The sequence below is a fragment of the Rhinoderma darwinii genome, chromosome 4 (genome assembly GCF_050947455.1).
Source record: "Rhinoderma darwinii isolate aRhiDar2 chromosome 4, aRhiDar2.hap1, whole genome shotgun sequence".
Classification (NCBI taxonomy): Eukaryota; Metazoa; Chordata; class Amphibia; order Anura; family Rhinodermatidae; genus Rhinoderma; species Rhinoderma darwinii.
In genome coordinates, this window is record NC_134690.1 from 84,728,217 (window position 1) to 84,744,915 (window position 16,699).

Genomic DNA, 16,699 nt, shown 5'->3' on the forward strand with positions numbered 1-16,699 from the left:
TCAGAGAACAATTACAGGGAGGCGGTATAAGAGGAGAGAACTACATCTCCCAGCATGTCCAGACTGTCGTTATGTGATATCAGAGAACAATTACAGGGAGGAGGTATAAGAGGAGAGAACTACAACTCCCAGCATGTCCAGACTGTTATGAAATCTAAAAAAGAAAAAACATAAGACGGCGCCACATGGTGCGGATTACCCAAGGAGGGATGAGGGCGGAAAAGGGAACAGTATTATGCTCACCTTAGGAAGTTGTGCAACAGGCACAACTCTGGGAAAGGCCATGGACAACCGAATCAAAAGTATTGCTGCAGCCAGGTCCAATAATCGCAACTGGATTGTTGCCAAAATATGTAAGAGATATGGAGAAAAAGTCTAGGACTTGTAATAATGTATTAATATTTATTAGTACATGGCCTGATGAAGATGCTTGTCCGGCGTCGAAATACGTAGCCCTTGTACTAATAAATATGAATATATTATTACAATTGTTTGGATTAGCGGCGCAGTTTGTGGTCCTACACTTTTTCTCCATATCTCTTACAGACTGTTGTTATGTGATATCATTACAGGGAGGAGGTAAAGGAGAGAACTACAACTTCCAGCATTCTCCTGGCTCCAGTTCTCACACAATTGCTAACAAACTACATAGCAAATACGTAGGTTCCATTTACATGAGCGTGAATAACGTCCGTGTGCTGCGCATGGAAATCATGCACAGCACACTGACCCATTGATTTCAATGGGGCCGTTCTCACATGCGATAGTCCGCTGAGTGAAACTCACTGCATGTCCTATATTGGTGCGTTTTCACACATCTACGCGCCCATTGAAGTCAATGGGTGCGTGAAAACAACGCAGCGCACACGGATGCACATCCGTGTGCAGTGCGTGATTTACGCATCAATTCCATTAAAAAAAAAGAAGTGCTTTGCGAGTGCGTGAAAAACGCATGCCACTCGGAAAGCACACTGATGCATAACGCAACACACACGGACTAGATTTACGTGCTACGTAATACGCTCGTGTGAATGTAACCTACTCTGCCCAGCGTTAATTGCTCCTCTCCCTCCGTCGGGCTCTTCTAGTGGGAATTAGTGGGTGGTACTTGCAGCAGACGTGCGCGCGTCACGTCTGCTACAAGCATAGTTAGAGTAAGCATCGGGGGCGGAGCTTGTAGCAAAAAAAAGTTGTTTTTCTTGCAGTGGATGAACCGTGTGTCGCGGCACCCTTGGACGGTTCTCGCAGCACCTCAGTTGGGAACCACTGCTCTGGGGTCTTGGGTGATGAATAAATATTGATATTTATTATCCATGTTAGTCTAGTTATGCCTTATTCACACGAGCATGTCCGTTTTGCGCGCATAAAAAATGCAATGTTTTGCGCGCGTTGCAGTTCCGTGTGACATCCGTGTACAGTGCGCATCTGCATTTTTTACGCGCGTATGTCATCCGTATGTCACACGTATTTTACGTCAGCAAAAAAAAATCGAAGGAGGTGTTTTTCTTTTTCTCATCATTTCTTTAGCAACTGTTGCGTGAATTACGGACATCCCATGGATGTGCGTCCGTGTGCTGTCCGTGATTTTCACGCACCCATTGACTTCAATGGGTGTGATATGCGCAAAAACACACAAGAATAGGACATGCAGTGAGTTTCACGCAGCGGACACACACTGTGAAAAACACCGAATGTCTGAATGGACCCATTGAATTGGATAGGTCCGTGTGATGTCTGTTGATTTAACGCGTGTAACACGGATGTGAAATGCTAATAAGGTCTAAGGGTATGGGTTAATATCAAGGGGGTCTAGGGTGATTTAGTGGTTAACACTTAATATTATATAGTAATAGAATTAAGTAGATTATTATTATTATTATAATTATTATTATTATTATTATTATTATTATTATTATTACCATTATTATTATATGGTTTAGAATGGTATAATTTTATTTTATTTATTCAAAATAGGCCCAGACGTCTTATAAGGGCTGGGGTTTGAAGCTCGGGGCTATGCACAGGTTTAAAGCTCAGGGCTATGCTCTGTTATTAACAATTCTAATAGCACAAAAAAATTGCAAGTACATCCCACCCACTGCCGTCCTTGGCTTCAGTGCACCAAAAACATTTTTACTCTTGACCATTATTGTTCCAGGTCCTTGTTGTTTAACACAAGACCATTCTAGTAGAATAAATCAGAATATGTTCTTATAGCTGATATGCTCCAGTTCAGTCACAAAGTATTTCGGCTGAATTTCGCAAAATAAGAAAGTAGCTTGTGGGCATACGTTTGAATTAAACTTAATCTGAATTATGAAACAGGTATTAGCTGCATGAATGGTTCTCTTTGTAATATAGTATACTGTATATGTTTTTATACTTCTATGTTTACTTTCTTTGTTTCTATCTTCTGATATGGATTTCCCTGTGTCTCTTAGGGTCAGTTCACACTGAGTATTTTGGCGCTGATTTTGATGCGGAAACCACTTGGAATCAGCTGCAAAAAATGTCTGAAACCGCCTCACATTGATTTCAATAGGCAGGTTTTTTCCGTGGAGGCTTTTAGCCATTCGCAGGAAAAAGAAGTGGCATGCTCTTTTTTGCCGCGGTTACACCTGTGACCTACCCATGAAATCAATGGCAGAGAAAGCATTTTTCATGGCGTTTTTTGCCCTCGGCCCTCAATGGCCGTCGGTGAAAAACGCCGGAAAAACCGCAGCAAAAAGGTGCAGGCATTCCTGAAGGAATTTTGAGGCAGATTTTTTCTGCCTGCAAATTTCTCCAGGGGAACTAGGCTTTAGGGGGAGTTCACACTGAGTTTTTTGGCACGTTTTTTTAACATGGAACCGCGTCCAAAAAGTTCGAAAGCGCCTCCCATTGATTTCAATAGGAGGCAGAGTCGTTTTTTTTCCACGAGCGGTAATAACCGCTCGCGGGAAAAGGAAGCTACATGCCCCATCTTCGGGCGTTTACGTCTCTGACCTCCCATTGACATCAATGGGAGGCCGAGAAAGCGGTTTTCGCAGCATTTTTTGCCCGCGGCTCTCAAGGCAAACAGCGTGTAGGCAGATCAGAATCTGCCTCAAAATTCCTGAAGGAATTTTAAGGTCGATTTTTCCGCCTGCAAAAAAACTCTCTGTGAACAGGGCCTTACAGTCTCTGTATTTTAATATTGTTACTGCTGTTAGTGCTTTTCCTATTGCAATTCATATTTTCTTAATATAGTAATTTATAGTAATATATAGCGACAGGTGCCCCGATTACATTAAACTATGTGTTACTGTCATCGCGTGAGTCTCTCATGATGACGCTGGCCTAGGAGTGGGAGAGGCTCTCTGCTAGCTACGCCCATTGAGAATCACTGGCGGCCAAACCCACTTGACTAGCCAGCGGTTAATTTACATGTTGTTTAATAAATAAAGAGGGGGCAATATCTCAGCAACGTGGGGACACATAAGTAAGGAACAAACACCTCTGGACTCAGACACAGCAGGGATTACGTGAGTCTAATACCTCACTTTGTAGAGCTAGTGACAGGTCCTCTTTAAGAACATCTGAATTTAAGCACCCTAAAGAAGTATTAGTTATTAATTAACTAGTTATTAATTTAGGGAAACAAATTAAATAAATTGTACAATATTAAAGGCGTTATCCCAGGAACCATGTTAAAAAATAATTCTCAAGCTATTAAGATAAAACTTAATTCTAAGGAGAGTGATGCAAAAAAAGCATGTCAGAACTAAATATCTGATCTTTTTTATTAATTTACTCACCACTCTCCTTTTTCTGGTTCCTCGGGATCCTGTGGATGGGCAGCAGCGCCGCTCCACGTGACTCTCCTGCCTCGCGATCTCCCAAAAGTGCATTGCGTGTAAAGAAGCCTGAGCTCTGTTTTCTAGTATCTCTCCCACAGGCTGCCTAACAAATAGTCCCCCCACATGTTCCTATAGAGCCCACTAGTTTACTTTAGTGTACTGGTTTGGCTTAGTGCAGGATGTTCAAGGCTTGTCAAGGTAGTAACTGAGTATACTCCGCGTTCCCTGTTAGGGTATGTGCACACACAAACTCAAAAACATCTGAAAATACGGAGCTGTTTTCAAGGGAAAACAGCTCCTGATTTTCAGACGTTTTTTAAGCAAACTCTCGTCTTTCGCTGCGATTTTTACAGCCATTTTTGGAGTTGTTTTTCTATAGAGTCAATGAAAAAATGGCTCAAGGAGTGACATGCACTTTTTCGCGGGCGTTTTTAAAAACGGTTGCGTAAAAAAACGCAGTCGGAACAGAAAGCCGTATTTCCCATTGTAATCAATGGGCAGATGTTTGTAGGCGTTCTGCTTCCGATTTTTCAGCCGTATTTTGGGACGTTTACGGCACGAAAAATGCCTGAAAACACTACGTGTGCACATGTAATGGATCAATGCGCTGTGCCAAACTGCAGCTTTACAGACCAGATGAACGGCGTATGCGTGTCCAGCACTGCTTGATGCCGTAGGTGAACAAAAAAATCGGAGGTTGGAAAAAATCTAGGGGGCGCTACACTGATATTAATGTAAATAATCTCTAAACACACAAATTCTTTTTAATACATTTATATTGCAAAACTAATTATTTTTAAGTAATATGCAGCAGAGGAGGAGTCCTGTGTCCTGCTTTCACTCGACATGGTCAAGTAGGAATATATTTGGGGTGTACTACATAAATTTGGCCTGGGGGATCAATACATAGCCTGGGTGAGATTGTAGCATAGTGGGGCCAGCGCAAGATTGAGCATAAATGGCATTGCTTCCGCACCGTTTACAGAATTATATAGCGGTTTGAACAAGACTCTTATGGATTTTACTATAACATACAGTTGTAGTATAGGAGTTTAAATTGAGGGATGGTACGGAATAACTTCCCTGGTGCCAGTGGAGAAATTACTTGAAAATGGTGTTTGTTACAATCAAAAATGCATTTAGTGTTTGCTAACTTTTTACACTATGTGTATTATACCTCTAAACGGCTGAATAAATTCAATCCTCAATTTTAAATGCCCAAGTTATAAAAGCCTAAATGCTAACCTTATTCACACTTTGTGGCGTTGTCCGAAGCTTTACATCTATTGGTTGTAGAGGAGATTATTGCCATATTTAAATTTAGGCAGTAAAATGGGATAATGGAGTACTTGGCAATATCATTTCTGGGTTACAGGTTCTACAAATAGCTAGAAGACTGATTTGACTGAAGTGAAAGCTAAAACATCTCTTGGATTTAAAGTTTTGGTCAAGGCAATGTATATATTAGTAAACTCTGAAAATGTATTTTATGAAGAAAAGGGCAGCTGCACAAGTTTGATAAATATTGGTCTCCTTGGACGGTTGGGGTTGAATGGTTTTGTTTGAAGGGTCCATTTACATGGATAGATAAATTGCTTGTAACGAGCACCCATTATTGCCCCATGTAAAAGGCCTTTAAGAATTATGTTTTTGTATGATGGTTTTTGTATTGGTAATAGGAAAAAATAGGAACAAAGGAGTTGTCTGAGGTTAGAAAGCAGGGCTTCTTTCTTACAGAAACATCGCCATTCTTGTCAATGGCTGGGTCTGGTATTGCAGTTTAGCCGGAATCAAGTAAATCCACAACCATTGGACAATAGTAAAGACAGCAGCCATGTTTTATTCTCATACTTGAAGTGCTGAGGAATATGGCAAATGTCAAGAAAAAGGTGAAAAAAAATATCAAGAAATGGGGAATGTGAAATTAATACTAATTCAAATATGTAAGAAATGATGTAATAGCAGGGATCTGGACATCCCATGTGCATGTAAGAAACTTACCATGCTGTTTTGTGTTCTGCAGGTCAGTGGTGTCACGAAAGGAACAGCTCGTACCCGGGAACAAAGGGTCCTTATCATGGTCATCGTAATGGTTATCTGCTTTCTTCTCTGCTGGTTGCCCTATGGAATAATGGCTTTGATTGCTACTTTCGGGAAGCCTGGACTCATAACCCCGTCTGCTAGTATCATCCCTTCTGTTCTTGCAAAGAGCAGTACTGTCTATAACCCTATTATCTACATCTTCATGAATAAGCAGGTAACACAATTCATCACAATATAATACTAATTAACATTATTCCTTTAAGGTCCTATTAAACAGCCCAACGAGTACAGTGTAAACAAGCACCGATCAACGACACCGCTCATTGATCGGCGCTCGTTTGCTTCTTTCACAAGGAGCTACAGTGACGGAAATAAGTATTTGATCCCTTGCTGATTTTGTACGTTTGCCCACTGTCAAAGTCATGAACAGTCTAGAATTTTTAGGCTAGGTTAATTTTACCAGTGAGAGATAGATTATATAAAATAAAAAAAAACACAGAAAATCACATAGTCAAAATTATATATATTTATTTGCATTGTGCACAGAGAAATAAGTATTTGATCCCCTACCAACCATTAAGAGTTCAGCCTCCTCCAGACCAGTTACATGCTCCAAATCAACTTGGTGCCTGCATTAAAGACAGCTGTCTTACATGGTCACCTGTATAAAAGACTCCTGTCCACAGACTCAATTAATCAGTCTGACTCTAACCTCTACAACATGGGCAAGACCAAAGAGCTTTCTAAGGATGTCAGGGACAAGATCATAGACCTGCACAAGGCTGGAATGGGCTACAAAACCATAAGTAAGACGCTGGGTGAGGAGACAAGTGTTGGTGCAATAGTAAGAAAATGGAAGACATACAAAATGACAGTCAATCGACATCGATCTGGGGCTCCATGCAAAATCTCACCTCGTGGGGTATCCTTGATCCTGAGGAAGGTGAGAGCTCAGCCGAAAACTACACGGGGGGAACTTGTTAATGATCTCAAGGCAGCTGGGACCACAGTCACCAAGAAAACCATTGGTAACACATTACGCCGTAATGGATTGAATCCTGCAGTACCCGCAAGGTCCCCCTGCTCAAGAAGGCACATGTACAGGCCCGTCTGAAGTTTGCAAATGAACATCTGGATGATTCTGAGATTGATTGGGAGAAGGTGCTGTGGTCAGATGAGACTAAAATTGAGCTCTTTGACATTAACTCAACTCGCCGTGTTTGGAGGAAGAGAAATGCTGCCTATGACCCAAAGAACACCGTCCCCACTGTCAAGCATGGAGGTGGAAACATTATGTTTTGGGGGTGTTTCTCTGCTAAGGGCACAGGACTAGTTCACCGCATCAATGGGAGAATGGATGGAGCCATGTACCGTCAAATCCTGAGTGACAACCTCCTTCCCGCCACCAGGACATTAAAAATGGCTCGTGGCTGGGTCTTCCAGCACGACAATGACCCAAAACATACAGCCAAGGCAACAAAGGAGTGGCTCAAAAAGAAGCACATTAAGGTCATGGAGTGGCCTAGCCAGTCTCCACACCTTAATCCCATCGAAAACTTATGGAGGGAGCTGAAGATCCGAGTTGCCAAGCGACAGCCTCAAAATCTTAATAATTTACAGATGATCTGCAAAGAGGAGTGGGCCAAAATTCCATCTAACATGTGTGCAAACCTCATCATCAACTACAAAAAACGTCTGACTGCTGTGCTTGCCAACAAGGGTTTTGCCACCAAGTATTACGTCTTGTTTGCCAAAGGGATCAAATACTTATTTCTCTGTGCACAATGCAAATAAATATATATAATTTTGACTATGTGATTTTCTGTTTTTTTTTAAATATAATCTATCTCTCACTGGTAAAATTAACCTAGCCTAAAAATTCTAGACTGTTCATGTTTTTACAGTGGGCAAACTTACAAAATCAGCACGGGATCAAATACTTATTTCCTTCACTGTATGTATGGGGATGAGTGCTCATTACTACGATCGCTCATCCCCATACATTTCTATCATGTCGGCAGCGCATCTCCCTGTGTACACGAGTAGATGTGCTGCCGACGACGATAATATTTTAGCTGCGTAAACTATACAATCAGCAGATGAGCGTGCTTTTGCTCGTTTATCGGCTGATCGTTGCCCTGTTTACACATGGCAATTATCGGGAATGAGCGTTTTGTGAACGCTCGTTTGCCCGATAATTGGCCGGTGTAGAAGGGCTTTTACAGTATAGGGAAACAATGAAACCTGTTTTATTTTGTGAAAGTCCTAAAAGACGCATTAAATATAATATATGAAGACATCAACCGTGGGTTTTTTGGGACGTTCATCTTTGGTGACACAGTATTTGCCTGAAGACTCATGTATTTATATGCCAACTAAACCTCCTTATGCTCTTTTAATCTCCTAATAACTGGTACCACTTGTAAACTAGAAGCGGCATTTGGCATCATGTTTGGAAAGGTATTTGGAGGAGAATAGAGGACCTGTTGGTCTGTAGACTGAGCTTCCAAGTTTAATGTAAAAAGAGACATTTATTATTGTACAAATGACTTTACTACTTTCCGGCTGAATTTACCCGAGACTTAGGACTCATGCATACAGCTGTATTATAAAACCATGTTGTATAGATCCGTATTATGACACCCATAGCCTGCTAGAAGCCCATACTGGACCTGGCTTCTAATACAGTACCTTACAGAAAACAATATAGCGGCATGTAATCCAGATTGTAATACAAACCTGTATACACACCGTGCACCACCATGATAGATCCATGCAATCGGCAATGCCGTGTGGTTTGAACCCTCGCGCCAATTAACATTTCTGACCCAAGAATTGTTTAAAGCGATATTACAGTTTCAACAAATAAAACGTATTCATTGTAAAATAAAAATGATACAATCCAAAATACAGTTTTCAAGATCTCTGCTTGTTTTTATTCAATGGGAACCTTCATAGTTTACTTCCAGAGGATAAAAATCAGTAATCGTCATGTGATGAACACACGGATACACGGCTCGTTAGAAGGCAGAGCGCTGGTAACTGTATTGTAACGAACCATGCGCCGGTGTGTCCAAGACATGACCAGGACAGATTGTTATCTTCTGGAAGTAAATTTAATGACTGCAAGCAGAGATTTAGAAAACTATGAGGAATTGATACAGAAAGTGTATTGGAAAAAGTTTTTCCAAAATGATTTGTTACAAAAGGAAGGAATATTGTCCACTACTCATGTACAGCTGGCAAAGTTTTGAATATAGACTAATGTGTCTTACATGAGTTCAGATAAAGTATCTACCCGTCTATGGCCACCCACACACATTAAGGGTATGTTCACACAGCCTTTTTTTGGCTGTTTTTCGGGCCGTAAACGCCGGAAAAACGGCCAAAAAATCGGAAGCAAAACGCCTTCAAACATCTGCCCATTGATTTTAATGGGAAAAACCGCGTTCTGTTCCGACAGGCCGTTTTTTTACGCGTAAAAAAAACGGCCGCAAAAAAGAAGTGCAGGTCACTTCTTGGGACGTTTTTGGAGCTGTTTTCATAGACTCTATAGAAAACAGCTCCAAAAACGACCGTAAAAAATTCTGTGGAAAACGCAGCGAATATTGCGAGTGGCTTAAAAAACGTCTGAAATTCAGGAGCGGATTTCCCTTGAAAATAGCTGTGTATTTTCAGACATTTTTGAGTTTGCGTGTGAACATACCCTAACAGTGACACTGACAACGATACATTTCTGAACGATCACATACTTGTCATATTAAGCAGTTTAATTGGCATTGCCATAAAAATGCAATAATTCATTTTAGTTAGTTTAGAAATGCACAGAAATGCAAAGTCTTCTACAAAGAGAACTACTTTCTGTATAAGGGCCTGTTCACATCTGAGTAAGGCCGGCTTTACACGAGCATGTGCGTTTTGCGCGCGTGCAAAAAATGTGGCGTTTTTACGCACGCAAAAGGTACATAACAGCTCCGTGTGTCAGCCCCGTATGATGCGCGGCTGCGTGATTTTCGTGCAGCCGCCATCATTATGACACTCTGTTTGTATGTTTGTAAACAGAAAACCACGTGGTGCTTTTCTATTTTCATTCATAGTTTTACTGCTGTTGCGCGAATCACGCGCGTCCCACGGAAGTGCATCCGTGTGACGCACGTGATTTTCACGCATCCATTGACTTCAACAGGTGCGTGATGCACGAACAGCGCAGAAATATAGGACATGTCGTGAGTTTTACGCAGCGGACACACGCTGAGTGAAAATCACGGACTGTCTGCACGGCCCCATAGACTAACATAGGTCTGTGCGAGGCGCGTGAAAATCACGCGCGTTGCACGGACCTATTATACGTTCGTCAGAATAAGCCCTTAGAGTCTTCGTTAGGGTCCTCTGTCACAAATCCGGCCCAAGATCCTGAAATCAATAGTGCAGAATTCTGTGCTATTGTTTCCGGTAAAATTACATGCAAAGGAACTGTCGCTTCTGGTATTTTTGTTGTTCTACTCCTTTGACGGAGCAAAACAACAGAAACACAGACGCAGATGTGAACAGGCCCTAACCATGTGTGGGATCTTCAATCTAACCATATTATTATTATTATTATAATTAATAATAACAATAATAAAAATGTGCAGTTTTACTACCTTAAAACTCCTTAAACTACCTTAAAAATGATATCCAATATTGATTCTTGCTGTAGCCAGAGAAAAATACAGTGATACATTTTCTTCCCTGTATCAGCTGATTAAAACAGAGAGAGATTCTGTAGTTAACACCACCTTGTTAAACTAATGCCTCATACAGAGACCATGGAGCAGTAGATGCATGCCTCGTGCAACTCTATGGCAGCCATATTACAGCTTTGTAGAAAAGTTGAGCTGTAATCTGGCCATGTGCATGTGCCCTAAGCCATGCACTTATCCATTTCCATCATGAGTCATCTTACGTTACTTCAATCCATATATATTACTTTGGACCAGTGAAATTAATAAGATATAACTCTTGACAATTGAAAATTCCCGTTTTTCCCCCAAGTTAAAGAGGCTCTGTCACCAGATTTTGCAACCCCTATCTGCTATTGCAGCAGATCGGCGCTGCAATGTAGATTACAGTAACGTTTTTATTTTTAAAAAACGAGCATTTTTGGCCAAGTTATGACCATTTTCGTATTTATGCAAATGAGGCTTGCAAAAGTACAACTGGGCGTGTTGAAAAGTAAAAGTCCAAGTGGGTGTGTATTATGTGCGTACATCGGGGCGTGTTTACTACTTTTACTAGCTGGGCGTTGTGTATAGAAGTGTCATCCACTTCTCTTCAGAACGCCCAGCTTCTGGCAGTGCAGATCTGTGACGTCACTCACAGGTCCTGCATCGTGTCGGCACCAGAGGCTACAGATGATTCTGCAGCAGCATCGGCGTTTGCAGGTAAGTCGATGTAGCTACTTACCTGCAAATGCTGATGCTGCTGCAGAATCAACTGTAGCCTCTGGTGCCGACACGATGCAGGACCTGTGAGTGACGTCACAGATCTGCACTGCCAGAAGCTGGGCGTTGTGAAGAGAAGTGGATGATACTTCTCATCAGAAAGCCCAGCTAGTAAAAGTAGTAAACACGCCCCGATGTACGCACATAATACACGCCCACTTGTACTTTTACTTTTCAACACGCCCAGTTGTACTTTTGCAAGCCTCATTTGCATAAATACGAAAATGGTCATAACTTGGCCAAAAATGCTCGTTTTTAAAAAATAAAAACGTTACTGTAATCTACATTGCAGCGCCGATCTGCTGCAATAGCAGATAGGGGCTGCAAAATCTGGTGACAGAGCCTCTTTAACATTATACAGTTTTTACACTGGCCACTGGAGCACACAAAGTAGGCTGACATACCCTGTTTTCTGAAGTCCACTATTCAGCTTTGTTGTATAGATTGGGGCTGAATGACTCATCACATTATAGGACAGGAGATTTAAAGGGAAGGTGTCATGACATTTTAATTTTTTTTTATCAAATTGCTTTTAGTATGATATTAAAATAAATTTTATTTATTTGTGTTCTTGTGTTCTACTTTTTACTTTTTTCTTACTTTTACTTCTCTATGGGGGCTGCCATTTTTTTTCCATCTCTGTATGTGTCGATTAACGACACATACAGAGATGGAATACGGCACATACAACCCCATAGAGAATGCGAACGGGAGCCGTTCCATTCTCTGAAGCGTACGCCGCTTGTGTGGGAACGGCGCATGCGCCGCTCCCACACAGACCAAAAGGAAGGTCTTTGGCAGAGTGAAATCCGGCACCATTTTCATGTGGACCGGAAGCCGCGGCCGGACAGTAAGATGACGACTTCCGGCCGCGGCTTCCGGCCGCGGCTTTCGGCCATATGTTCAAGGAAGCGAAGGCGCAAGGAATAGGAGCGGAGGCGGCAGCGGCGGCAGGAGCAGGTAAGTTATGTTCGTGTATTTGATGTGTGTTTTATGTTCGCGTATGTTTATGTTATACTGACTACTGAGCACTGTGAGACAATTCAAACCCCCTCCTTCTCCTGGCACTATCCAGAATAAGGCCTGATTTACACGAGCGTGTGTGTTTTGCGCATGCAAAAAATGCAGCGTTTTGCGTGCGCAAAAGGCACATAACAGCTCCGTGTGTCATCAGCGTATGATGCGCGGCTGCGTGATTTTCGCGCAGCCGCCATCATTATGACACTCCGTTTGGCTGTTTGTAAACAGAAAAGCACGTGGTGCTTTTCTGTTTACATTCAGAGATTGACAGCTGTTGCGCGAATCACGCAGTTCGCACGGAAGTGCTTCCGTGCGGCATGCATGGTTTTCACGCACCCATAGACTTCATTGGGTGCATGATGCGCGAACAGCGCACAAAGATAGGACATGTCGTGAGTTTTTTTCAGCGGACTCACGCTGAGCAAAACTCACGGACTGTCTGCATGCCCCCATACACTAATATAGGTGCGTACGACATGCGTGAAAAGCACGCGCGTCGCACGCACGTATATCACGCTCGTGTAAACGAGGCCTAAGGGAGGGGGGATTGTGTGAGGACACCAGAGAGTGTGTCTACCCAAAATTTGCAGCATAAAGCAATGAGGTTGCTTTACCACATTGACCATGCTACAATTTTGGGAACTGCTCCCTCTAGTGCCCAGCACATGGAAATGTTATAAATTAGAATCTAATTTATAATATTTCCTGACTTGTGAAAAAATTAAAAAAATTAAAACAATGTGTAATCAACTCAAATAATAACTGTTTAACTAAAAAAAAAAAAAAAATGCTAGCGACACATTCCTTTTAATGACAGCTCCATTGTACTGCTAGAGGCCTAGATAAGGGAGGACAGCAACACTATACACACAGATTAGGCTCTGTTTGCATCTCCTAGGTCTCTGGGGGAGGGGGACTGTACTTCATCTTCCTGGAGACTGCATAGTCTATCGGCACATTTATGTCCATTTACTCTCACTTACTGCAGCTGCCCATAAAGGACACACAACCTGCTGCACTGTCCATACAGAAAGGGAGTGTATGTCTCCAATATAGCCGCCTATAGGGACGTTTTTAAAAATAAAATATAAATAGCGGTAACACTTAAAAAAATAATACACACATTATTTATTTTCAACATACATACATTTTATTATTAAAACTAAAATTAAATATATGATACATTACTTTTAAAGCTATACAAATGCCATAAATTATATTTAATATACCTACACTGTGTGGTAACTCTTTTTTTTTTATCACCTGCCCAATTGTGTAAACTATGTTAGAGCTACATGCGCCAATCTTTGCTTTCACCCACCTACTCATATTACACATTTTTATAGCAAAGCCTGTTTTGTAAGACCAACCACTTTTTGGATGCATGCAATGGACATACTGTATACTGTAGATAATTGGGTTTCCTGGGATATTTCCTGGCATATATCGAAGTATTTGTATATATTTATAAGTCAGATGAGAGGTAGTTATGTAGAGAACAAACTAAAGATTGCAATTGGTCATCATAAGGTTTTATGATACTGAAGGGTTAAAACAACACTTATAGGGGATTTTCCTGCTTTATATAAATGGAGTTTATTCCTTACATAATTAAAAAATCATTTTCAGAATAGACACTACATGGCCAAAATTATGTGGAAACCTGATCTTAACACCTACAGGAGCTTGTTAGACATCCTATTCCAAAAACATGGATTTTAATAAGAAGTTTGGCCACGTTTAGCGGCTTTAACAGCTTACACTCTTCTTGGAAGGATTTCTACAATATTTTAGAGTGTGTCTGTGGGAATTTGTGCCCATTCAGTCAAAAGAGTATTTATGAGGTCAGACATTGGTGATGGGTGAGAAGGTCTGGTTTGCAATCGGTGTTCCAATTCATCCCAAAGGTGATCAGAGGGATTGAGGTCGGGGATCTGTGCAACCACCTGAATTCTTCCACACCGAATTCATCACAACTTTTCTGTATCACCTTACTTTGTGCACATAAGCACAGTCATGCTGGAACAGGAAAGAGCATTCCCCAGAATGTTGCTAGAAAGTTGGAGGCATACAATGGTCCAAAATGTCTTTGTATTCTGTGGTATTAATATTACCCTTCACTGGAAAAAAGGGGCCCAGCCAAACCCTGAATAACAGCCTCATACTATTATCCCTCCTACACCAAATTTTATAGTAGGCACTATGCATTCTGGTAGGTATCGATCTCCTGGCATCAGCAATAATGACTATTTTAAATCAGACTGTGGCAAATTCAGTATAAACTTGGTTGGTCCTCCAGTACTTCAGGAGAAAATATAGACCCATGACATTTGGGTTCCTGGTATACCATTGTGACCTGGTTTACAATGTGTGGAATCTATATACAGAAGTGAATTTTCTATTTGTATAGTAAGAAAACTTAGCATACGATAATTAAATCATGAAATGCCATGACACCTCTATACTGCCTCTCTACAATTTAAAATACTGCAGTTTACTGCCAAGCAACCCCCCCCCCCCACCCAAAGTACCAGGGGATGGTGGACAATTAGAGCTCCATGTGTATGGTCAGAAGCAGAGCTTTCACTTTTTGTCGAGTAACATCGTGATACTTACAACTGCTCCAATAGCAGCTCAATTTATATGCAAAAGAGCATAGTATAAAGGTTTACACTGAATTTGGGTTGTGAGGCTATTCTTTTTTTTAAAATAATTAATAATGAAAATTGTAAATGATTATTATTAATATTGTTTTCTTATTATTAATATTATTATCATTATTATTATTATTAATGGTAATAACAATATTAATAAAAACATTTTCTTTAAGAAATTGTCTATTGCAGTTTATGCATTCAATATTTTTACTGTTCTACTTGTTTCTTTTAATGGTGATGATATATTTTCAATTCATGTTCATTTGCTCATCCATTGTCATTTATGACGTTCTAAAGTTTTGATTGTATTGTTATATAATTCACAGAGCAAATCAATTTGGATTTCAAGCAGGTTCAAGTCACTAAATTTTCATCATAATTAGTTTTGGACATGTCTTAATCATTTTTAACATCCTTATAAATAACTGACCCCTGTAATTACATTACCACCTACTGAGACTGAACAACACCTTTAAATTACTCTACATCAAAGCAGAGTTGGTTATGATTTCCTTTACTGTAAGGCAAATTATATTATAGTAAACTAGTCCTACATTCCAAGTAATATTATACGCAGGAGTCAGGATTCTAGGAACTAGATCCCAGTTTATACTTGAACAAAATCCTGACTACAAGTCCCTGCCAGGGAATACTCTGTACAATAATAAAGCCGTAACAACTGTATTATAACGGTTGCCCAGGATTATAAAAATATGGCTGCTTTTTTCCATTCCACTGATCAGCCGCAGTCAGAGGGAGGATAAACAACAATTAAACCCAATGTCTCACATCCTTTAACACTTGAAATAGGTGCCAATTTTCCACTGGCAAAGGGAGTCTTAGTTAATTGGGGCTTGATTTTTGTCCCGGCGCGGGGTGTGGACCCACTGGGCCGTACCGCTTAGCGGGATATCAGCTGGCCAAACAGGTATAATGCGATGTCTATAGTTCAGAAAGTGTACCTGAGGCAATGTAGACAGTAGCGGTGGATTCAGGCTAAGATGAGGCTCCGACAGTAGACAGACACCCGGCGGGGTGCGACACAATAGATGCAGCGGAGGGCACAACACGACTCCAACTCTTGAATGCACAGAGGCACGGTAGCACAGGATACAGGGTATAGGCAGCAGGAACGGGTAAGGCCTCATGCACACGACCGTATTTTTTCCCACCCGTAAATACTGGCGTAAATACGGGTCCGGTGTCACACGTATTCCACCCGTTTTGCACCAGTATTTACGAACCCGTGCCCGTAAATATGGGTCCGGTGTCACCCGTATTCCACCCGTATTTACGGGCACGTTTTTGGCGGCAAAATAGCACTGCACTAATCGGCAGCCCCTTCTCTCTATCAGTGCAGGATAGAGAGAAGGGACAGCCTTTTCTGTAATAAAAGTTAAAGAAATTCATACTTACCCGGCCGTTGTCTTGGTGACGCGTCCCTCTCTTCACATCCTGCCCGACATCCCTGGATGACGCGGCAGTCCATGTGACCGCTGCAGCCTGTGATTGACCTGTGATTGGCTGCAGCGGTCACATGGCCTGAAACATCATCCAGGACGTCGGGCCGGATGTCGAGAGGGACGCGTCACCAAGGCAACGGGCGGGAGACCGGACTGGAGGAAGCAGGAAGTTGTCGGTAAGTATGAAAGTCTTTTATTTTTATTTTTTACAGGTT

The 16,699-nt window shown here is 41.4% G+C and overlaps 1 protein-coding gene across 1 annotated transcript in view; it reads left to right on the forward strand.

Moving 5' to 3' along the window:
- The window catches only part of LOC142760764 (vertebrate ancient opsin-like), a 214,031-nt gene that overhangs the window by 126,116 nt on the left and 71,216 nt on the right, over window positions 1–16,699 (forward strand). Inside the window, exon 3 of the mRNA XM_075863943.1 lies at window positions 5,842–6,075. Within this exon, the coding sequence (XP_075720058.1) occupies window positions 5,842–6,075 (234 nt within the window). The remainder of the gene's footprint in view (window positions 1–5,841; window positions 6,076–16,699) is intronic.